At 37.1% G+C, this 25,091-nt stretch overlaps 2 protein-coding genes across 2 annotated transcripts in view; one reads left to right on the forward strand and one right to left on the reverse strand.

Moving 5' to 3' along the window:
• Nucleotides 1–3,874: 3,874 nt before the first annotated feature.
• On the reverse strand, nucleotides 3,875–18,257 carry LOC121862898 (dolichol-phosphate mannosyltransferase subunit 1-like). Its single transcript, XM_042361298.1, has 6 exons — nucleotides 18,052–18,257; nucleotides 14,353–14,452; nucleotides 12,568–12,678; nucleotides 10,152–10,342; nucleotides 4,381–4,495; nucleotides 3,875–4,084 (listed from the first exon to the last, which is right to left on the reverse strand). Exons 1-6 carry the CDS (start codon nucleotides 18,147–18,149, stop codon nucleotides 3,980–3,982), a joined length of 720 nt encoding a protein of 239 aa, XP_042217232.1. The 5' UTR covers nucleotides 18,150–18,257; the 3' UTR covers nucleotides 3,875–3,979.
• A 914-nt stretch (nucleotides 18,258–19,171) lies between these two features.
• LOC121862899 overlaps nucleotides 19,172–25,091 on the forward strand; it is a 79,467-nt gene continuing 73,547 nt past the window's right edge. The window contains exons 1-2 of the mRNA XM_042361299.1: nucleotides 19,172–19,268; nucleotides 24,061–24,442. Coding sequence (XP_042217233.1) covers nucleotides 24,083–24,442 — 360 coding nt within the window. The 5' untranslated portion in view covers nucleotides 19,172–19,268; nucleotides 24,061–24,082. The remainder of the gene's footprint in view (nucleotides 19,269–24,060; nucleotides 24,443–25,091) is intronic.

A 25,091-nucleotide genomic window follows, 5' to 3' on the forward strand; every position in this document is an offset into this window, starting at 1 on the left:
CAACGTTATCAGGGGCAACATTAAACAATGACTTACTGTATGTAGAAGTATGGAAGAAAAATGAGTGCTTCAATTACTGTACCTTACTTTAGCCATGGTGAAGTAATGAAACTGAGAATGTTGGGCTGGTGAGCTGAGCTGGTGAGCTGAGCATGTTGGGCCAGTCAGCTGTGCATCTTTAACCAGTCAGCCAAGCATCTTGGGCCAGTAAATGGAGCGAGAATTTCAGTGGAGAATGTTTGTAATTAGATTTTAAGGTTAACAAATTTTCTACCATTTGTCCATTGTTAAAAACTATTACAGTACACTGGAACGATAATTTTTTTTAACACTTTTTACATTTTTACAAATTATCACACTGTTGACAGAACTTTTCATAAAGTGGCTGCAATGAAAAGTTAGCATTATATGAAGTGAGAAAATTTATGACTGATGGGGATATCTGCTATTTCCTCGAGGCAGTAGGTAGTACTATTTAATGAATGAATCACTCTGATTCGTTGGGTAGGAACAATTCACTCATGAAAAACTACTACCTACTGTACAATCCCGAGAAGATGCCCTATGTCTCCATCAGCCACAGATTTTCTCACTTCCTATGATGTCATCTACTCTCAATACATTATTTGGCTCAGCTGATACTGAGCACGTGCATAGGTAGCAGGAGAAGTGCAGGGGTGAGGGCCAAGCATGACTAAGTCCACGAAATCATGTACAGAAACTACAATTAGTTGCCAAATTATATACAGTATAAATATTTAAGTGGTTGAGTTAACAAAGGCTTTTTAAAACACTGAAAAATCATGCAATTAACATCTGGAGTTCATTCACATATTTTATTATAAATATCACCACCTACAAAATGCATATATAATATAATAAATTTACAGTGGCTATTAATATATCTTGATATACAAATACTGTAACAACATTGGAATAAACATAAGACTTTACTGTACATATAATACTGGTTAACTGCTGTATTAATAAAAGGCATTATTACAGTGTACTAAGTTAGTAAATACTGTACAAATACAGGTAGTATCAAGAAACATAGTGGAAGTAAGGTCAATACCTTATTTAAATCTTCTCTTATTTAGTATTGGTGTATAAAATAAACCCGGAACTCTCCAATAGCCGGAATTGAAATTTTCCCGGAAAATCGTTCCCTGTGTTTATTTAACAGTCCTATTAAGGTTTTCTAATTTTAAAATGCCAGTGACCTAGGAGAATATAATTAACATTGCTGGAATTCTTATAAGATAGTGATTAATTTGAATATAAACAAGCTATAATTTGCATTAGACATACAAATTTTAGATCATATTTAAGAATTTTATTACAGAGAGCAAAATTGTTTATCTCTTGTGCAAAATACATGACGTTTATATTCAAATTATTCACTGTCTTGCAAGGATTCCAGCAATGCAAATTATATTCTCCCAACTTTAGTGTGAGATATTATATAAGATACAATCATTTCTCAGAGAGGTAGGGGCCAGTGAGCTGGGAAGAGGGGGGGGGAATTTGAGTCCATTATTTGAATGGACATTAACCTGGCGACTGTATTTCTCTTAAATATTAATTGTGTGAGCATACCATCATAAAATTTAGATGTTATTTTTACTACAACATAGGTATTGTGTCGGAAAAAGTGGAGTTTGGGGGTCGGGCCAGTCTCTATTGGAATTAATCCCATATGTTCTGTTGTTCACTTTACGCGGTTTTCATCGGCGGTACCCTGTGGGTTCAATTGACCGCATAAATCGGGGTACTACTGTATTGTATAAAAAAATGCACAAATATTAAAGTGCACAATTTTCTTGATATTTACTCCATTGGACATGAATGTATACATAGAAGAGATTACTGAATTGGCTGAGTACCCCTTCAGCTGATGTTCAAAACAAAACGTGATTTTCGTAAGGATTTCGCGATTTTGACGATTCGCGGTAAGCAGATGGTGGCTAGCTTGCAAGCCTTTTCCAGCAGCACAACGAGTCACCCCACGCAGCATCTTGTGTTGTACTCTCAAAACTTTAGTATTTCTGTGTGAAATGGACCCTAAAAGACTGCCTAGTGCCAGTGCTACTGATGCTAGTGGAGTGAAATGTAAAAGGCAGAAGTCAGTGATGACCCTGACAAAGAAAGTTTTATTATTAGATAAGTTAAAAGAGAGGATGAGTGCTGCCGTGGCTGATTAGTTGTTTGGTATAAGTATACAGTAGTGCACTAAGGTAATATAAGTTGCTATTCGCAGTTTTGCCAATTCGTGCCATTTCTTGGAACCTATCCCTCACAAATGGCAAGGGTTTACTGTATACATACAAACAATACCTCACTAGTTAGGAATTGAACCCTGGACCTCTGCGTGTGAACAGGGATCGCTACCACGGGCAATCCCTGATGGAGGTTCATGTTGCTTCACGAAGACGAATGATCAGGCTTTGTATGAAATAAGAAAAAACTAGGATTACTTTTGTTGTTCTTGTGTTGCGGTGGTAGCGATCCCTGCTCACACGCAGAGGTCCAGGGTTCGATTCCCAACTAGTGAGGTATTGTTTGTATATGGAAGTCCGCGTGCTATATGGACTGATACAAATGCACGCACACACAGAAAGGAGGCTCCCGGGTTATGTATGTCCATTTTACGAACATCAGCCAATAAGAATGAGGTCCCATAAAGTAAAAATTTTAATTTAATTATATTTTTTTATGGGGATTAGCCCACCCACCCTGGCACATTAGACAACACATTATATTTCCAATATCTTCCCAAGCAGTAGTACTTCCCTGTTTGAAAGCTGCCTACTACCTTTACCTGATGTATTTTTCACTTTCATTTACTTTATTTTGTCATTATATTTCTTTGTTTCTCTTAAATTAGGTGATTTTAGATGTACATGAGGACTTAAGCATGATATAATGGGATTTGAAACATTGTTCTGTAAGTACCGTATGCACATAGGGTATGTGTTTCGAATGAAGTACATTTTTGACTTATGAATGGAACTCAAACATATATACACACACACAAAGAATTAACTATTGATTGATATGCAGTGAATCCTCTTTCCAATTAAAACATCCCAATACAAAAATATAAAATATTATATGTCTAAAAAAATGCCACATTTATTACAGAGTATGAAATTGTTACATCAGGAATATATATTATATTGCAATTATAATTATCAGTTATATCTATAAACAAAATTACTGTACGAGAAATCTTTGCCACAAAATATTACTCAAGGTGAACATACTCTACCCAGTGAATCTCTGGTGGACAAATAGAGCCATATAACCATCCTAGGAGACCTGACCACTCATAACATTGGCTTCTGATATCAGTGTTTGGTACCAGACTTCCAGTAAAATCAGAAAACAAATAAACACTTGCCAAAATTTAATTATTTTGACAAACACTGGGTTATGAATGAGGATATTACTTTCTGGTAAGGAAATTTCCAGTAGGACCAAAGCAAGAAAAGTTGACATGCGAAACATAAGTTCTGAACAATATTTTCATACGAGCACTGTACATCCTAAAACTACTAATAAACATTTTAAATTCATAAGCCAAATACATGTGAAATGAAAAAAAAATCAAAGGTAGAATCATGACATGTAATGTAACTAGTCTCACCAGCCTAAGTTCTCATTAGGGAAAACAAAAAAGAAGTGTGGATTACAACAAAACCAAAAATTCATATACCGCTGTATTACAAGATGAGTTCAAGGAGCAAGAACATTTTACTAAAGTAAAATCTACAACAGTTTTCCTTTTTAATATGACTGGTAAATATGTATCTTTCTTTTATTCACAGCTTGCTGAACAGAAAGGCATCTAGGTAAGATGAATTTAAGTTTCACTAAGGTCTCATCATTATTCAATTTTATTATAAGATTTTTTTTTTTTTTTACTGAAAAATAGAAGAGATTACAGGTCATGAAAACAGATTCCCACCTCTAAACTTTATGTTGAAGCAAAAAGATACAGAAGACCCTTAACATATCCAATAATTTCTGATCCTCCTAACTTACTCTCACCATAAACACGGTCCACGAAGCTGATTGGAACCTGAAACATGAAAGGGTGCAGAAGTATTAATTCAAAATTATATAATTAGTAAATGAGACATTTAACTGTACTGTACAGTATAATATACTGTAGATTAATATATATGTATACAATGTTTTCCTAAATGACTGGACCGTTCCTACACATAATAAATACTGAATCACCTTCAACAAAGTAACAAGTACAATAGTGTTTCATGGTACCAAACCAACAAGGAAATTGGCCCTGTTGCAAGAGACAACACACCAATAAATTGATGTAATACAAATGCAATTAGAAGGAATATCACAACTCACCTCTCCAATAGTATATCCAAATTGTCTGGCACGGATTATCATTTCCATCTGGAATACATAGCCTTTACTGACACATGACTCCACCAACTTCTGTAGCACCTCCTTACGGTATAATCTGTTGTGGAAAAACAAGAGACCAATCATATGATTATGAAAAAAAGTAACAGAGAAGCTAAACAAAGATGGAAAGGTATACGTATAGATGTACAGTGAATACCTCACTTTACGCGGTCAATTCAACCCACAGAGGCCCGCGTAAAGTGAACAACATAACATATGGGATTAATTGAAATAGAGACCGGGCCAACCCCCAAACTCCACTTTTTCAGACACACTACCTACGTTGTAGTAAAAATAACTTCTTATTTTTTGATGGTATGCACACACAATCAATAATTAAGAGAAATATCAATAATATTAGGCTTTTTAACACTTACATTAGTAGAAAAGATGGCTGGGCACACGGGGATGGGGGGTTGGTTCCGAGGCAGAGGGCAGATTATTGGCCCTCACCTGTATCACTTGTATCACTATCCACCACAGAGGCTTGCGGGGCCTCTTTGTCAAACCCCTCAAAGTCCATATCCTCACTATCATTATCACTATCACTGACTTGGGCCGGCTGTGGTGGGTGGCGGGTGAAGAACTCGGTAATGTTTTGATGACTGGGCGACCTTGTGCGCACCCTGCTCGCAACGCTCTCCGCGTAAAAGGGTACACACACCGCGGAAAGTGAGCATTCCGGTTTTGGCAGGGTACCGCATAAACGTGGAAATGCATAAAGTGAAACCGCGTAATGCGGGGGTTTACTGTATAGCGCAGAAAGGTGTCATTACGGATGGATCTGACAAATTTCAAAATAACACTGCAACTCCTATTGTCTCAGTTAGGTCATCAAAATCCTTCATCTGTTGTTTCATATTGTCTAACACAAAACTGTGAAGATTCTGTTATTTTTTTATGCAAACGATCGCTATAATCATTATTCGTACAGGTATTAACGTTGAGTGAGCCCAAAACTTTTTCTGCTTCACATTAATACAGCTTTCTTGCTACCAGTAAAAATTTACATTGTAAGACAACCACACTGTCATGTGCTAATGAGGCCATCACACATCTCCATTGCCTGATCCACAACCACAAATTGCTATCCCATCACACAGCACAGAAACAGTTACATTGCACATGATCTAGCACAGGCCAGCTTGGTACTAACTGGCAGGAGACATCAATTACCTTAGGCTCTACCTCATCACAAGCACCCAACGGCCACCATACTCGTATACCTTCAATGCCTAGCTTGTCACCACACATTACAGCAACAGCTGCAAGCACATGATAGCACCCATCACCAGACCCTTTCCAGAGCAAAGGTCCCTGAGTTCACCCAGCACCTCATCCCATCTCACACTTCATTTCATTCAGCACCTCAACTTACTCCTCACCTGCCTGAGGCCTCAGCCCATGTGGTGACATAAGAATGGAGGAAACTGCAGCGGGTCTATTGGCCCACACTGGGCAGTCCCATTTACACCCAACCCCTATTGCTCATATATCCATCCAATCTATGTTTGAAGCTATCCAGTGTATTTGAGTTAATGATGATGTTTGGTAACTTGTTCCATTCATCCACTACAGTGGTCCCTCAGTTAACGAACGGTTCTATTAACGAAATTTCGGTTAACGAATTGCTCCCATAAGGATTTTCAGTTCGATTAACGAAATCCTTACGATAAACACGTTTTGTTGTGCGCATCAGCTGGTCAGCTGATCGGCTAGTCTGCCATACAGTACAGTAATTGGTTTTATGTTTACATTCGTTTCCAGTGAAGTAAATATCAAGAAGTTGGTCTCTTGAATATTTCTTCATTTTTTATATAAAAGTTATAGGTCATTCTAAAATTTAGTTAACATATTGATAATAAAGACAGTACAGGGAACAGTTTTTGTGTGCCAATTAGCTGATTGAATCACCCAACAACACTTCTCAATTTAACTTTGTTTACAGTGGAGTGAACATCGATTTTGTTGGTCTCTTGAATATTTTTTCATTTTTACATTAAAATTATTGGTCAATCTGAAATTTAGTTCACATATTGATACTATACAGTGCAGAAATTATTATGAAACATGAAGAAGGCATTAGAACCAATGCACTCTGTAAAGAATATGGCATGTCATCATCAACTGCCTCTACAATCAGCTGTTTGATATGTAAACAAAGCTGCCGGAAATACGACGTACACACCTCAAAGTAAGTTTAAGTACTGTATTCTATTGTATTGTATTTATTATTGTACTATAAAAACCACGCGAAATTCAATGTCCAAATTTAAATACAACTTCCTATGGAGAAAATTAATTTGAGTCTGGTAGTATCGATGCTTGGCTAAATTTTGCCTTATTTACCCTACTTTTTTGGCAAATTACTACCTGTAATAAAGCAACATCCTAATAAACCAACGAAAATAACACAGATAAAGTTAAATAAAAACTAAAAACAACACAGAAAAAGTTTTTATGTTCTACAGATTCAGCTCGAGTTGAACCTGATGACTTGGCAACTTCGTCATCCGAGTAAAAACACACACAACAACATTGGCTGTCCTTCTGTTTTCAACTTTACCACCACTGGTGAGTAGAATTTTTGTTTTAAATTCAGAAACATTAATTAAAATATATATGAACAGTAAATAAGTGTTGCTTTCATTTTCTTACGGTATGTAGAGTAATGACGATATGTTTTCACATGTGCGCACTTACATTCGCGATCTCACTTTTTTCTTTACCATTAATGGTTAGCTACTTCTATTGTTCCATTTATTAACATTAAATAAAATTACTTAAAACAACCAAATTAATTTTCTTACATTAATTTTACTACAGCTACAACCAGGGTTTTATTTTCTTCAGTTTTATATGTAGATCCAATCAGTCACTGGTTTTGTAAACATTAATGAAAACAATGCCGTCTCGTCTCCTCATGTGTTTTAATATTCTTCGTATTATTAATGAATTGTATTGTTCATTTTGCACACATAAACATTAATTCAATCAAAAAGACATTCAGTAACAAACAATAATGAATCTTTTGAACATAAGAGAAATGACGCTGTTTACACGATTGTGCACGTCTGAACGTTGGCGGGCCACTCAAACCAGTCGAAATTCGAGTTTCCACCGTTGAAATTTGAAATTGTGTTGTATTTTTTTGTATCCAAATAAAAAACATCGAATTAAAAACTCGCAAAATTTGAAAACCTACTGTACAGTATTTTATTAACCTTGTTTCGAGCAAAAGCATATTGTTTACTTGGTTTAAGATTCCTACTTATCATAACTCCTAAATCTTTCTCACAGTTGGATTTCTCTGCAACATCGTTGTTCATCTGGTATCTGGTTTCTCTGTTTACATATCCTAGACTAAGTACTTTGCATTTGTCCACGTTGAATTTCATCTGCCATTTTTCAGATCATTCAAAATTTTTTTTAGATCTTCCTGTAGTTTTGTGGACTTAATTACATGCCCTATTTTAGTGTCATCAGCAAATTTACTTAAGAGCTGTCTACGCCGATATTTATGCCGTTTATGTATATAATAAATAATAATGGTCCAAGTACCGAGCCTTGTAGTACTCCGTTAGTGAAGTTAATCCAATCGGATTTAGTCTTTAATGCTCACTCTCTGTTTCCTGCCCTAGAACCACGCCCTAATCCATTTTAGAATATTTTTCATTATGTTTAATACTGTAATTTCTGAGCAACTACTGCTACATTTGTTAATGTGCACACACTACCCACACAGTGGATAACCTGAAACCAACCACCATGACTGATGTACACCACCCCCCTCCTGCCTTCAGGTGCTGAAGATATCAGTACCAGTACTGTACAATACTCATTGGTTGCTGCATGTGTGTGTTTGTTTTCTTGTTTGTCCAGGCAATAATTCAATCATTTTTTCAGCTAGGAAATTGAAATTTGGACACAATAATTACCAAATGTTTTTACCTTCTTTGCCTCATATTTTACTCATGAAGTGGTGGGTGGTGTAGACTGAATGCACCACTACTTGTTCGGGCTACTTTTTCTTGCTGATAACATTTACAGTGGTTTATCTTGAACAGTCATAATAACACAGTGTCTATGATGTCTAACGATCATTTATTTGAGTATTTTAGCGTACAACTGATGCTGTAAATCTGCTGTAATTCAAAGTGTAGTAGACTGAAACTGCAGTAATGGAGGGCTTTGGCAGTGCCTGGAACCTAACCCTGTTTATTTTTCTTTGCTCAAATGCATATGTTATATTTTGCATTTACATAAATCTATTAAGGTATGCATACACATAAATCAAAAGAATTTTCTAAAGCACAAGAAGGGGAATACAAAGGCTCTGGAGGTAAATGCTGTAATTACTCTAATGAAACTAAAGGAACAGACTGAAGTAGCACTATAATATCAGAATGATATAAAAATCTAATGGAGGAAGAGACCATTGTAGCTTTTGTGACAACACAATATCCCCTCCCCAAAAAACCATGTTGACACAGATAACTCAACTAAACAGCTAATTTGTCAAAAGAGGACAACTGTACTTAACATCCAAAAAATCCAGAACAAAATATGTGCATCCTTACATTATGGTTAATCCATCTTCCCCCCCCCCCCCCAAAAGGATTATTCTTAAAAACTTTATATCATAGAGTAAAACAGTTACAGTGGTCCCTCGGTTAACGAGATTTCGGTTAACGATTTACCTTCCATAAGATTCTTAACTTCGGTTAACGAGCAATCCCTCGATTAACGAGTTTTTACGAGCCGACTTCAACATGTTTTCGCTTGCATTTGGCGGTCCACCAGCTGTAGTATTAGTCCGCCAATACAGTAATCGGTTTTAGGGCTTAAATTCCTTACTATTTTAGAAAATATCAAGAAGTTTATACGGTACTATTCAATAATTTTAAAAGTTTAATATTAACTTTTTAAGTCATTTTAACAATTATTGAACATAATTGAAGGTAAAGAAACTAGTTTCTGGCGTACCATCCAGCCTGTTAACACACCAGACAGGCGTTAGTCTCTCTCTGTTTTCAGTGGAGGTAACATCTTGCTTGAGACTCTCTTCAACTAAACGCTTTTTTCTGTGTTTCCAAGCAAATTATTGGTCATTTTGAAATATATTTTACATATTGACAATATATAATGCAGTGCAGTGTTGATTTAAAGAAAATAATCTTGAAATACACCAAGAGAACTAAAATTTTATGGGTGAAATGGTGCCATGGGGTGACTTCTCTTCCACCCCAATGCCTTCTCTTCTTCCTTCTCCTCCACCCCCATTCTAATTCCCATCATCATCATCATCATCATCCAGGAGCCTTCTACATACACACCTCAAAGTAAGTGTACTTTTCTACCTTTTTTGTTGAATTTAGGCAATTTTTGGTGAGCTGGAACCAATTACCCAAAAACCCATTGAAACAATGGTTTTGGTTAACGAGCAACCTGCTGGAATGAATTGTGCTAGTTAACCGAGGGACCACTGTAATGCTATTAGAAAGTGAATAAAAAATATGTTTGGAAAATAGCCATCTTTAACTAGAAGGAAATAAACAGTAGAATATTTTCCAGTTTTAGCCATAGGCATTTCAACCTTTTAACTTTTTTTAAATGAATGGAAAAGTATAATGCTCAGCTTGAAAAACAGATAGCGCTTCTAAACCTTGAAAATGAAAAGAATGCAATTCATCACTGCCATAAATACTTACCTAAATGAACCAGTGAGGTCTGAAGCTCCAGGCCTGAGAAGGATCTGAGCAAGATAGTTGGCGCCTCGACTGATCACTTTACGCTTTAGGTCCCATCCATATACACCTCCGTCTCCACTATAACGAGTTCCAGACACCACATCAAGGTTGCCTTCTTTTTGTGTCTTGATGAACTCAGGAATAAACTTTGGCTGAAAAAGTTATACAGTGTACTGTTATTGGTTTCTTGTTATTGTAAATCCATATAAAAAAAAATTCTTAGTTTTAAGAATAATCTCTTAATATGGTAAGTTGGTAATGAAGTACAGTACAAGGCTGCCTGGATGTTTGTATGGTAAAAACAAAAAGTATAAAATATATGCAGTACAGCATGCCCATAAAATTCGTGGGAGTTTTGGATCTCAAAATGGCCGCGAATCGCCAAATCCGCGAATATCATTTGCTGACTGTGGGGCACATTTTTACTCTTGTGCAAAGAAATGTATACAGTATAGTCTGCATTTACGCGGTCAACTGAACCCGTGGAGGCACACGTAAAACAAGAAACGCGTAAATGAAATAACAGAACATATGGGATTAATTGTAACAGAGACTGGGCCGACCCCCAAACTCCACTTTTTCCGACACAATACGTACCTTGTAGTAAAAATAACATCTTAATTTTATGATGGTATGCACACACAATTAATAATTAAGAGAAATATCAATAATATTAGGTTTTTTAACACTTACATTAGTAGAAAAGCTGGGTCGGCACACGTGGATGGCGGCTGGTTCCGAGGCAGAGGGCAGATTAGTTGCCCTCCGGTGAATCACTTTCACTACTCGCAGAGGTTTGAAGGGCCTCCCAGACAAACATCTCCAAGTCCATATTCTCACTGTCAATATCACTATCACTGATTTGAGCTGGCTGTGGTTGTGGTGGGTTGCGGGCGAGGAAGTCCTCAATACTATGTTGACGACTAGCATTGATGTTGTCGAGATAGATCTGGATATACGGCTCCATAACTTTCGTCAGATGGTTATTAGACGCTTCATACCGATGCTTGTCTGGGTCGTTGTCAAGGATTAGCTTAATTTTCTCCCCAACTAGTTGATTTCCTTCACACAATCATGGCTTGGTCCGGGAAATTCAATAGTTTTCTCTGGTGGTGGGGGTCCCGCAGAAGCCTTGTGAGTTGTGAGGGGAATAGCAGGCACAAGAGAGAACTGTATACACAGACTGAGAGCAATGAGACAGGCCCTGCTAGGTCAGCGACTTCTACCCTCTGGTGGCAGGGCACGTCATGTTACATTTGACCAATCACAGCTAGTGGCGGAGAGAATGCGTGGGTGGTAAGGATGCGTGGCCCAATCACAGTCCAATACGTCATATGACATCACCGACAACGCAACAGCGAGATACTTCGCAACCTTACTCGCGCCGCTTCCCCCCCGCTTGTGGTCTAGCATGGGCCGCTTGAATACAAAATGGCGGGGCGCGTCTGGACCTCCAGCCACTCTCCGCGTAAATGACTAAATTTACCACGTAATTAAAGCATTTCCATTCTGGCAAGGCACCGCGTAAATGACCAAACGCGTTAACCAAAACCGCGTAAATCCAGACTATACTGTATTCCTTTTATGTGTTTGCCCTTATGACAATGTCTTCTTTTACCTGTACTGTACATGTATGCATGTGTGTATAGACACAGACAAAACACATACAAATAAATAATAATGGGAAAATCCTCTCACAAATAATCAGAAACAAAACAACGAAATATATCATAATGCAGAAAAAAAATATGAGTCTACCCTCCAGTCAAATCCATGCTTTGTTATTAAAGTTAACTCAACTTTAATAACAAAGCACGGAGTTGACTTGAGGGCAGACTCAAATTTTTTCAACATTTTGATACATTTTGTTGTCATGTTTCTGATTATTATTTATTGTACAGTATATGAAAATATATACATATTAAGTGATTTACAATGTTTTGATGAGATAAACACAAGAGACAAATTGCAAAACAGCTCAGCTGGCAAGTGTAAGTGCATGTATCCCTCTAAAATGTTCTTTAATTCCTTTAATAAATTTTCCCTTTCTTTTTTAGAAGACTCTTGCCTCAGATAAAGAAATTCAAGCTCAAATGTGGGCCTCTGACTTTGAGAGCAAGGAAGATCTGATTATTGTCATTATCAGTGTTCTCTGAGCATCTTTCATGGTATGGTAAGTTTTCAAAAACAACCTGAAATTTTTAACAACATTTTTCGACCAACACGCTACTTCTTGCTCTAAATAATAGTATAACTATGGAAAAGAGATTCTTCTGAATAAATAGATCTAATGTGTAAAAACATGGAAAAGGACTGTATGCTGTACTGTATGTGGTTCAATTCTAGATCCAACAAAAAACAATTTCCCCACACTTACATGATGAGATAAATCAGCATCCATGATGATGACAAAGTTTCCACTGGCATGCTTTATGCCGTGGATGTATGCAGTTCCGAGGCCAAGTTTCTTTGCCCTTGGACGCAAAACCTGCAAAATATTACATACTGCACTGTAGAATATTTTATACATATATACATACAGTATTTGTTCATCCCACAGTAAAACTGTGCGATAAGAATTTTGGTAGATCAAGAAATTATTCCCACATTTGCTACCAAACTTATTCACAGGCAGCCTAGGTTAAGTTTCATTTAACATACTTAACTAAACAATACTTATATAATATTGTATATGATGACTTTCTATTGCATGAGGAAAAGTTAACTCCACTATGATAGAAGTCCATTAGGACAAAAATTCTGAAATAATTTTTTGGGACTGTAGTCATGACATAAGAGTGAATTATGGTGGTAAGGACACAGAATGCAGCGGGAGTTTTGTTCTTTTGCATTTCAGCAATGTGCCTTTCTCAGAAATAATTATACAAAACAATTACAACAGCATCCCTACATACCCTATCGCAGGTCATCTCATCATTTGCCCGGGAATGTGTCCACCTAATTGGTCACTTTACTCTTTCCAGCTTTGCCCTCCTTATCATGCAAACTATCAGAGTGACCCGGTGGCCTTGGTCAGGCTCACAAATCCTTCCTGATGATTTGATATTTTTTCCGAAGTGATGTAAGATGCCTCGATCGTCTTTCTTGTCCTTGTGTCCTTATGTAGTGTTTCCACCTCTTGCCATTTTGGCAGGTGTCCATGATTGTCAATGTGAAGCACTAACAAGTTTGATGTACAGTGGTTCCTTTTGTCATTTTCGTTATGATTCTTGCCCCCACACCTCTCCATGTTTTCCCATAGTTAGCAATGGAACAAGCACTGCATGGAATCTTATATATGGCACTTTTCCCATAAATAATATTTTTATTATTAGATTCCTTGTTCATCACATCCTTGATTTTCGTATTTGACACATAAGCTATTATCACTCTCGCCCTCATAAGAAACTTGTCAACACTCCCAGAAAGCTTAGAATGCAGCACTCTGATGAATTCACCTTTCTCTTTCTCTCTGTCTCTTTGTCTCCCATTTTAGAACTAACTCAGGTTCAAGCAACCCTAGTAAATCTTGAAGTTGTAACCTCAGTTCCAAGCCAGGGATTAAACCTAGGACACACTAATGAGAATACTGCTGTACTGTACCACTGTAGTGTACAAAGTAGTTCAATCCTATTTTGATATTTTTGGTGGGGAGATAAAATCTTGCACAATAAGGCAGACATTGGATGATGAAAACAGTATGTACTTATAACAGAGAGACCAGATTTAGGTGGGGCAAAAAGTAACATTCATCTCTGTACATTCATGTGTGTGCCTTGTGTGATATATTTAAGTTAATTTAACTAAAAAAAAAAAATTAAATTTATGAAACAATCAAAAACTGATGAAAAATGATGAAAATACAGGTGTAATCTCTTCAAAATTTAAGAAATGCAGCAGCGATATACTGTACTGTATGTGAGAATCATACATTTGTGGGGAACCACAGTGCAGTAGAAACTGTATAATATTATCTAAATTAATTGAAATATTTCTGGTTACAATTATGGGGATGGTGTTTGACGGCCTAATAATCTTATAACTTATATCTTTAATACTCCAAGAAATTAACTATATTGTAATTTTGAATGTTCAGAAAGATTACAGTATTTTTCTTCCATAAACAAGTTGCCTCTGTACAGAGACAGTATACTGTACTTACTATTCTGTTGTCACCGTATATTTCTTGTAACTTTTTTCCAACTTCGAGTGTGCCATCTGGTGACCCGTCATCTATTACTATTATCTCGAAGTTGATGCCACTGAAAAGAAATTCCCAAAAACTTTTATTGCCATTTAAGAAAATTTCTAGTACCTATATATAAATAATATGGCATGAAAGTTATTTACTTTTCTTGAGAACTCATCTTATATTGTGGAATTCACAGTTTCTATCAAAGGATAACCATTGTTCTTAAAAGCTTTACAACAGTCAACTAATGAGTGAAGGGAAAATGATACATTCTACACAATCTTTAGAGTTAACACATGATGATATTTGGCTCTTTAACCAATCCATAGGTAGCAGGTAGGTAGTAGGCAGCTACCAAACAAGGAGGTAATACCGCCTGGGAAGGTATTGGAAGCATAATGTGTTGTCTAATGGTAGACCCTGCTGCCATATGACATCACGAAAATTGTGACCAAGTCCCAGGTTGCTGATCTGACTTTTTGCCTCATTTACACACAAATGCAGGGTCTCAATTCTTTCTCTTACTATTGACAACACAACATACATTATATTGTTTCTCACTTTTGATCTTTTTTTTCCTTTTCTTTTTAGTATTTCTTTATTGGTCTTTATTATTATTATTAATAGTAGTAGTACGGTATTAGTGTTTTTTATTCTATTTTTAATTTTGTATTTTTTATTATAAATTGTATTTACTATGAATTATTATTTTTATTATTATTACTACTACTACTACTACATTTTTGCCTCCCAGGCCCTGATGTGGGTCAGTGACCTGTGCCCAGGTAGGCTAATACCTGCGTAAAAAAAAAAAAAAAGTGGTATGGGATATGAGAGGTTAATGTACCTGTGAGAATGTCATTAACAGATGGCTCATGTGTTGGTAATGGTGATCAGGTGATGTTGAAATTTTCAGCCATCGTCACTGAAGCAGGTTAAATAAACTGTGGTTTGAACTGGCTATACTGGAGACAGCATGAAAGAAGAAATACTGTACAGGTTGACAACCCTTTATCCGAAATTCCGAAAACCGAAAAGCTCTGAAAACCGAAAGTTTTTTGGGGGGCCAATATTTTTATTTTATTTTTTTTTCCAACAGGGATTAGCCTACCCGGGCATAGATCACTGACCCACATCAGGGCCTGGGGGGCAAAAATGTAATAGTAATAATAATTATAATAATAATAAACATTCATAGTAAATAAATTTTTTAATAAAATTACACCAAAATAAAATAATAATGATAACAATAATAATGATAACAATAATAATAATAATAATAATAATAATAATAATAATAAAATATAATAATAAAATTAATAATAATAACAACAATACTGTAATAATGAAATAATAATAATAATAATAATAATAATAATAATAATAATAATAATAATAATAAAGAAATACAAGAATGAAAAAAGATCAAAAGTGAGAAACACGACCTAGACCTATGAATTATTATTATTATTATAATTTTTATTATATTTTCGCCCCCCAGGACCTGATGTGGGTCGGTGATCTATGCCCGGGTAAGCTAAAAAAAAAAAAAAAAAAAAAAAAATTCCAAAAACCGAAATGCTTCTGGCCCCAAGGATTTCGGATAAAGGATTGTCAACCTGTAATACATTTATCCTAATAACCTGTTTCATAAATGTCAGGATAAAGCTGCCCCATAAAAGCCCTTGAGTCTAGAGGTCAAGCTGTGACTAAAATCTAAATATCAAACAAATTCAAAAATAAGTTTATCCTTAAACCTTTCCGGGATATGAACTACCGTAGCAAAGTCAAACCAAAAGGCGTTTTACTACTATGCAAAGTCGAAATTGAAAACGCGAGTAGGAGTATCAGGCTTGAAGATGGTAGTTACGTAGATTCTGACCGGGATAAAGCTGCGGCATTGAACAGCTTATTTTCCTCTCCTCGGTGTTCACAAGAAGGGATGTGATTAACCTTCCTGCATTTGAGGACAGACGGTTCGACACAGCACTGACCCACATTGTGTTCACAGAAGAGGGTATAAGAAATAAACTCTCAAAGCTAAAGGTCCATAAGAGTCCCGGCCCTGACATGGTGCATCCTAGAGTGCTAAGAGAGCTGTGCAACGAGCTTGCTGAGCCCCTGAAGATCCTGTTCTGTAAATGCCTGGAAGAACAAATGGTCCCCAGTGAATGGAAAATGGCTTATGTGAGTCCTATCTGCAAGAAGGGCGATCGTCACTCCACAAACAACTATAGACCGGTGAGCCTGACCAGCATAATATGTAAAGTACTTGAGAGTATTATCAGAGATGCCGCAATGGAACATCTACTACGAAACAACCTTGTAAAGGATTGCCAACACGGTTTTATGCCGGGGCGCTCCTGCTTAACACAATTGCTAAAGGTATTGGATATTTGGACCTATATTCTTGAACGGGGTGGTAATATCGACAATATTTACCTGAGGCTTTCGACAGTGTACCCCATGAAAGGCTGAAAATCAAACCGGAAGGATAGGGAATTCGGGGAAATGTCCTAGCGTGGATAGAAGACTTTCTACATGACCGCAAGCAGTGTGTGGTGATTAATGGCACGAAATCATCATCTGTACCTGTCACAAGCAGAGTACCACAGGGCAGTGTATTGGGCCCGCTGTTGTTTGTTTGTTTAAAAAATAACATGCTTGACGTTGTACACTCCTCCATGCAAATGTTTGCGAATGACGCCAAGTTATTTCGGGAAATCAAGAACCAAGCGGACTGTGAAGAGCTGCAGCAGGACCTCTGTGAGCTCCAAAAATGGTCGAAGAAATGGCTGCTGAGATTCAATGTCATGAAGTGTAAGAAGATGCACCTGGGGCATACCAACGGTAAGGAGGCGTATCATATGTCCCAACGGGATGAAGAAGCTGCACTATTTGAGACTGAATGTGAGAAGGACCTAGATGTGTATGTTGACAATGAGCTGAAGTTTTCGGGCCATTGCGAGAAGAAGGTAAATCAGGCAAATAAATTATTGGGTCTTATAAGAAGGTCGTTCAGATACCTAGACAGTCTGTCCCTCGTAACAATCTTCAAGAGTGAAGTGCTTCCCCATCTGGAGTACTGTCATCCCGTCTGGTCCCTGAGATATGCTAGGGACTGTCAGTTGGTTGAAAATGTTCAAAGGAGGGCCACCAGACTGGTGCCTGCGCTTTGGCACCTCAGCTGCCCTGAGAGATTGGAGCGCCTGAACTTACCTAGCTTATACTACAGATGGGCAAGGGACGATCTAATTGAGGTGCATAAGCATCTCAAGGGCACTACTCAGTCGGGTGACCTAACCTGGAGCTGGCGTACGCTCGCCCCACAAGGGGTCACAGCTCAAGGTTGAATAAGCAGCTAGTCCAGAAAACTGTGAGGGAAACTTTTTTGGAGTGAGAGTTGTGAACTCTTAGAACAATCTGCCAGAAAGTGTTGTGACGGCACCAAGTGTGAGCTCTTTCAAGACCAGACTTGACCAACACTGGAGCGGGTTCAAGTATATTCAGGAACCAGTGCATGCCCAGAACTTGCTAACAGTGCCTAACAGAGACGCAGCCGATCGTCCAAGCAGCTAACGAGCCGATCAGTGGTGAAGAGGGTAAAACAAAGAAAAAAGAAAAGCCTTGTCCCTATGCCACATACATTTTATAAAAAACAAATGTTACCTTTCCTCAAAATATTTACACAGCAACCATATAATAATGGGTAAATTATCTTTCTCGTTATATGTCGGAAGTAATACGGAGTACTTGTCGTCAGCCATGGTGCGCAAGAAGGACAACTGTCAATAATGAGTTTTCAAAATACTGTCTTAGAGGCGAGGGATATACTGTGCCTTCTCTACACGTCACTTTCCTCCCCTAGCCCAAGGTGCAAAGTAGCTAATGTTGAAAAATGTGTGAACTTTATCTAAAATTATTGAATTTTTTTTAAAGCTGACAAACTAAGTATAATTATAATATAATGTATTAAAATATAATGGTCCAGTTGTATTTCTTTGCTATTCTATATAAGTGTATTTGACTGTATTTTGTAACTAAAAGAATATTTGCCTCTTGGTTTTGTTCGTGGTATAATTTTAACAGTAAGTGTTTTAGCCTCCAGGCGTCGCTATGTTGTCATAAGACGTCACAGTTCCTGAGAATTGTACACATTAACTGTTGTACCATTTTGGCTCAAGAGTGTAATTATATATATAAATATATATAAGAAAAAATATTATTGCTGTAAATTATTAATACTTGTCTCAATTTTGATGTTTGAATTAACGCTGATATAAATAAATCGTTAAAAAATAATGATAAATATATGAATTTATTTTTCTTATTTATAATGAAGCTAAATTATACCTTTAAATAATTTGAATGCGAAGGACTCGTATAATTTGCGTGATTCACAATGATATAAGTGACATATTTGAGTCAATGATCTTTCAAGTAGTGTGAGAATCATGACCAGGATACTGTTATAATAATTACAGAACAATACTTGTAACTGACTAAATCAATTTTGAGACATTCATAAATCATTAAAATAATCAAGTAATCCAGGATATCTTAAGACTGAAAGCAATAATACAAATCTTAACATTGAGTCATGAATTGTGATATATATTTGTATCTTCATATATACTGTTTAATGTACTATCCATACAGTTTGGCATATTTACATAAATATCCTATATATTAGTGAGAATTTTATGGCACTAAAAATATGATATAACTAAAAAATAAAAATAAAAACCTAGGAGTATAAAGGTTTGAATTTTGTCGTGAGTGTGTGAACCCTGATAATGATGGCGGTGGTTGAGGAGACGTGAAGACAGTTCCCGTGGATCATTAATTCTGTAATATTACTTGGAATCCTTAATTAAAAAGTATTGGTAAGAACCTACACTCCCAGGCTGGTATCGTAGATCTATAATTTATATACTATGGGGGGTCGTTGGGTAAGAATTGGGTGGTATTGAGAGATGTCTTCCTGCAGGGTGGACCTCTACTAGTGTATTGTCTGGGAATTAATTTAATACTGTTCTTCTCAAGTCAATCGAATAATTCAAACTCTGGTGAGGAAGTTAGTAACATTTATCAGTTTTTTGCGCACGTATCTGCACTGAGGTATTTTTAATGGTAAGCTTGTTGACTTAAAAGGTCCAAATCCTTCCAAGGGGTTTATGCCTTTATATATAATTAGTCAGTTGTTCTCTTAACAAATCTGAAATATAAGATGTGATAATGTTAAGAATGGAAACCACAAAGCTAAATGTTGGGAGAGATAGTTTATAGAACATATGTTACAATACTTGATTAAATTACTTGTAGTTAATAGATTGGCAGTGGATATTTGGCCGTGACTAGTAAAGTTCCTACAAACGCTATTTTACTGTGAGTGTGCTCTGATTGGCTAATCGTCCATTACGGGCTAACAATGCGAGAACGCTACTTCGCATTTATTACACTGTGAGTCAAATGGTGTGTGTGTGTGTGTGTGTGTTTTTAGGGGTATATCCCTCCCAGGCACAGGTTATCGACCCACAACGGGGCCTAGGGGCGAAAAAATAAGAATAAAACTTGGTTTTTGCTGGCAGTGGTGCCTTACCGGTCCGACTAATTACCCAAATGTAGTCGCAATGAAGTCAAATAATGGTCCTACATGAATAAATCGGACTGCCAATCACTTCTCGACTAGTATTTGGTGCCAGAAAGTCACAAGAAATTGGAAAACTTACTTTAATCTGAGTTAATAGATGGCGTGCATATACCGAGGGAGCGAGTAATTACCCAAATGTAGCCAAATGTAGTCGCAATGAAGTCAAATGATGGTCGTACAAGCGTAAATCGGGCTGTGAATCACTTCTCGATTATTATTTGGTGTCTTAAAGTCACAAAAAATTGGTAAACTTAATTTAATCTGAGTTGTGTTAGGTTAGGTACATGCACTCGATCTATTAACTCAGATTAAAGTAAGTTTTCCAATTTTTTGTGACTTTATGACACCAAATACCAGTCGAGAAGTGATTGGCAGTCCGATTTATTCATGTAGCACCATTATTTGACTTCATTGCGGCTATATTTGGGTACATTTGGGTAATTAGTCGGACCCGTGCCTTACAGTTTGCTTGCCAATTTGTATTCAATAAGTTATTTACAACCTAGGTGTGTATGTTGACAATGAGCTGAAGTTTTCGGGCCATTGCGAGAAGAAGATAAATCAGGCAAATAAATTATTTGGGCTTATAAGAAGGTCGTTCAGATGTCTAGATGGTTCGTCCCTCTTAACGATCTTCAAGAGTGAAGTGCTTCCCCATCTGGAATACTGTCACCCCGTCTGGTCCCTGAGATATGCTAGGGACTGTCAGTTGGTTGAAAATGCTCAAGATTGAAGAATCAGCAGGTCCAGAAAACTGTGAGGGCAACTTTTTCGGAGTGAGAGTTGTGATCTCTTGGAACAATCTACCAGAAAGTGTTGTGACGGCACCGAGTGTGAGCTCTTTCAAGGCAAGACTTGACCAACACTGGAGCAGGTTCAGGTACATTTAGGAGCCGGTGCATGACCAGTACTTGCCAACAGTGTGTAACAGAGATGTGACCAATCGCCCAAGCGGCTAACGAGCCGATCAATTGGTGAACAGGATAAAAGAAAAAGAAAAGTAACAGACGTGACCGATCGCCCAAGTGGCTAACGAGCCGATCATTGGTGAAGAGGATAAAAGAAGAGAAAAAGAAATTAAAAATGGAAAATAAAAAGACCATGTTATTCTACACCACGAAGTACACATATAAATGGTTAATATTGATGACTGACGTGTGGATGTGTTTTTATTATTATTACAAGTATTATTATTATTATTATTATTATTATTATTATTATTATTATTATTATTACAGTGTCGTTGTTATTATCATCATCATCATCATCATTATTAATTTATTATTTTATTTTAATTTTTTTTTTTTCAATTTCATTTACTATGAATTATTATTATTATTATTATTATTATTATTATTATTATTATTATTATTATTTTTATTATTATTATTATTATTATTTTTATTATTATTATTATTATTATTATTACTATTATTATTATTATTATTATTATTATTATTATTATTATTATTATTATTATTATTATTATTATTATTATTATTATATTTTCGCCCCCGAGGCCCCGATGTGGGTCAGTGACCTCTTCCCGGGTGAGCTAATCCCCGTAAAAAAAAAAGTGAAGACTTTGGGCCTCTTTCCGGTTTTGGAAATTCTTAGTTGTTTAGTCTAATGTTGTGATACCACCCAAGGTAATTGTTTACATCCTTTGGTATTATTTTACTTTTAGTCAACAAAGGAATCTTAGGAATTTTATGTTTGCAATCAGTAGTTTCGACAGTTCTACTGCAATTATTTGGCTAACATTTGGATCTTAGCTTGCTAGTTTGGTGGACTATTTTAGTCTCATTTTGCTAAATATTTGATGCTTAATTCAATGGAGATAGTCTTTTTCTTTTGTAGAAATGCTAAAAAAAAATAATATGTTTTTTCAACTTCTGAGTTCAGAATTTTTTGTCAGCCCCTCTAAACTTTCGATCATTCTCCGCACCAGCCACTCTGTGACTTCACTGTGCGATTACACATGACTAAGGTTAGGATAAGTTATGTTATGATTGGTCAGGTTATGATTTGTTGCTTTTCAATGGAAAACGGTTGTAGTAACGTAAAAAAAAATACCTAATTTGTGATTTTTATCTCGGAAGTTTCAAATCGACCACTAAATAGCAGGGATGCTGTCATCTGGTTTGGGCCTGCGAGAAAGAATGGTAAACACACACATGAACAGCACATTGCATGTGGGGCCACCCGGCTAGCTGATGCTATTAATAATAATAATAATTAATAATAATTAACGGTTTATTGAAAAAGTTCTGCAGCCCGAAGGCTGAAAATATACATTGGACATAAATGACTTATTACATACATTGGTGGTTTAACAAAAGCCTTCATTAGAGAAAGGTAAAGGAACATACAGTGAACATACAGATTAATGTAGGATTGTAGGTATTGAACAACAAACACGTAGTGTAGTAACTCCCTCCCAGATGGTGTTAGGATGGACCTCACGTGATGTAGTGGTTCCCTCAGATGGTGTTATGAGGGACCTGACGCGGTGTAGTAATTCCCTCGCAGATGGTGTTATGAGGGACCACGTGGTGTAGTAATTCCCTCACAGATGGTGTTATAGGGGACCTCACGTGGTGTAATTACCTCACAGATGGTGTTATGATGGTCCTCACGTGGTGTAGTAATTCCCTCACAGATGGTGTTATTAGGGACCTGACATGGTGTGGTAATTCCCTCACAGATGGTGTTATGAGGGACCTGATGTGGTGTAGTAGTTCCTTCACAGATGGTGTTATGAGGGTCCTCACGTGGTGTAGTAATTCCCTCACAGATGGTGTGATGAGGGACTTGACGTGGTGTAGTAATTCCCTCACATATGGTGTTATGAGGGACATGTGGTGTAGTAATTCCCTCACAGATGGTGTTATATGAGTGAGGTTTGGTCCCAGGCCTTTCTATCGTAGACGGATTAACACATCGCTGGTTATCACGGGCCGTTATCACTGGGCACCTGGGACCTCACTGTGTGAAGGTTAACTTGGGTATGACTGTTACTGTTGAGTTGTTCTCACTGACTTAAGCACTGTTCACCACTGTTCACCTCTGTTTAACACTGGTTCCATTCCTTTCCTAAATGAAATTGTAACTTCTGGCGAGAACTTGTTGATATTCCGGTGGGGAGGAGGGTTCAGGGGAAGGGGTTGGTATGGGCCAACTTAACAGTTGACCTGGCTGCTCCGAGAGGAGCGCCAGGTACGTCTTGACCCTTCGGTGATGAGCTGACTCGTATATTTTTAGTTTTAATTATAATGTAGGTGCAATTCTGATTACTAAGGTTAAGCTATGCATTGTTATTGTATGAAATGGGAAAATAACCTAATAGGTAATTTATGATGTAATATTGTTGAGGTAAAGGCTGGTGATCTTGATTATCCTGTATGAGGTTGTCTAGGCAGAGTTTCTGTTCATAGTTTCACCATTCACTTTGGATCTCTCACTTAGCTTACCAATTAAATTTACTGTAGGATGTCAACACAAGCAAGGAAGGGGGCCCATGGTCGGGGTCACCCTATGACCAACACAGGACAAAGTCAGATTACAGTACCTTGTATAGTAGTGTGATGGATAAGAAATAGCATCCCATGCTAGGCAAAACTGTATGTAAATGCATTAGATATCATTGCAAAGGAAAACACTGTAAAAGTGCTATGCCTTTTTTTGAAGCTCAAACAAAAAATACATCATGATCACTTTCGTCTCCTGTCATGCCAAAGAAGGGAGGGAGGCTGTGGCCATGGAAGTAGCTTCCATCCATCCCTCTGTGTATACATCTATCCTGGCATCTTTTGAATGTCATAATTTGGACAAACAAGTTGATTTTGCTGAAACGTGGTACAGTAGCTGGGTGTTATACAAGATCTCATAAGTTTGATAGGTAATTAGTATTTTGTGGAGTTCCAGTATAGCCTGGTTAGTCATGGGCCTCATGGTAGCAGGGGATCCTGGACTCTTTGGGACAGCTGGCTTCTCAAGGTCTGACACATGTATTCTTATTTCAGGTGAACAGAGAACCAAGACAAAATGATTCAAGTCGGTATGTTTAGCATGCCTCCACCTCCCATACCCCAAGGAAAGCCTCCACCCATGGGAGGGGGCCCACAACAGTTCCAGCCATTATCGTTCAAGCCCTTTAAAGCTCCAGATGGTGAATTTGATGGCAAAAGACTTAGAAAGAGTGTCATGCGCAAGACTGTTGATTATAACTGTTCTGTAGTAAACATGTTAGAGAATCGTGTGTGGCAAAGAGATGAACGGGACCGTTGTACACTTCAAGCAGATGTATGCTATGCCTCGGAAATGCTTCCTCCTATTGCATATCCTATGAATCCAATTAATGCTGTTGTTACGAAATTTGTGCGTACTTCTACAAATAAAGCAAAGGTACAGTTCAAAAGTATAATTTTTGTTTTCTCTTAGTTTAAATTGATAGACTTAAGGGCCTCCATGACTCGCTCACCCATTCACTAATACAGTACTGTATGTAGTTTGGTGCCTTTTGAATTTAAGTGGCTTAGAGGTATCTTAGGGATTATGGGGAAACTTTCGTTGTGGCCCTCGACATCTCCAAAGCATTTGACAGGGTATGGCACAAGTCTTTGCTTTCTAAATTTCCCTCTTATGGTTTCTCTTTCCCACTTTGTTCTCTAATTTCTAGCTTTCTTGAGAACTGTTCCATGGCAGTTGTTGTCGAGGAATCGATCTCTCGCTCTTTCTCTACCAATAGTGGTGTCCCACAGGTTTCTGTTCTTTCACCTATTCTCTTTCTTCTTTTTATCAATGATTTACTTCACATTATGACTAATTATATCCATTCTTATGCAGACGATCCTACTCTTCACTCTTTTTCACATTATCCCTTCCCCCTAATTTAAAACTAGATCTGTTTCTAGAGCTGATGTCATTTCATCTATCAGTGCGGATCTGTATAGCATCTCTGAATGGGAAGGTAGAAACTTGGTTAAATTCAATAGTAATAAAACTCAGTAATCTGCACAGCCAGTCTCACTCACACGGAGTTAGGGACCCACTC

Source organism: Homarus americanus, unplaced genomic scaffold (genome assembly GCF_018991925.1).
Source record: "Homarus americanus isolate GMGI-L3 unplaced genomic scaffold, GMGI_Hamer_2.0 scaffold24922, whole genome shotgun sequence".
Lineage (NCBI taxonomy): Eukaryota > Metazoa > Arthropoda > Malacostraca > Decapoda > Nephropidae > Homarus > Homarus americanus.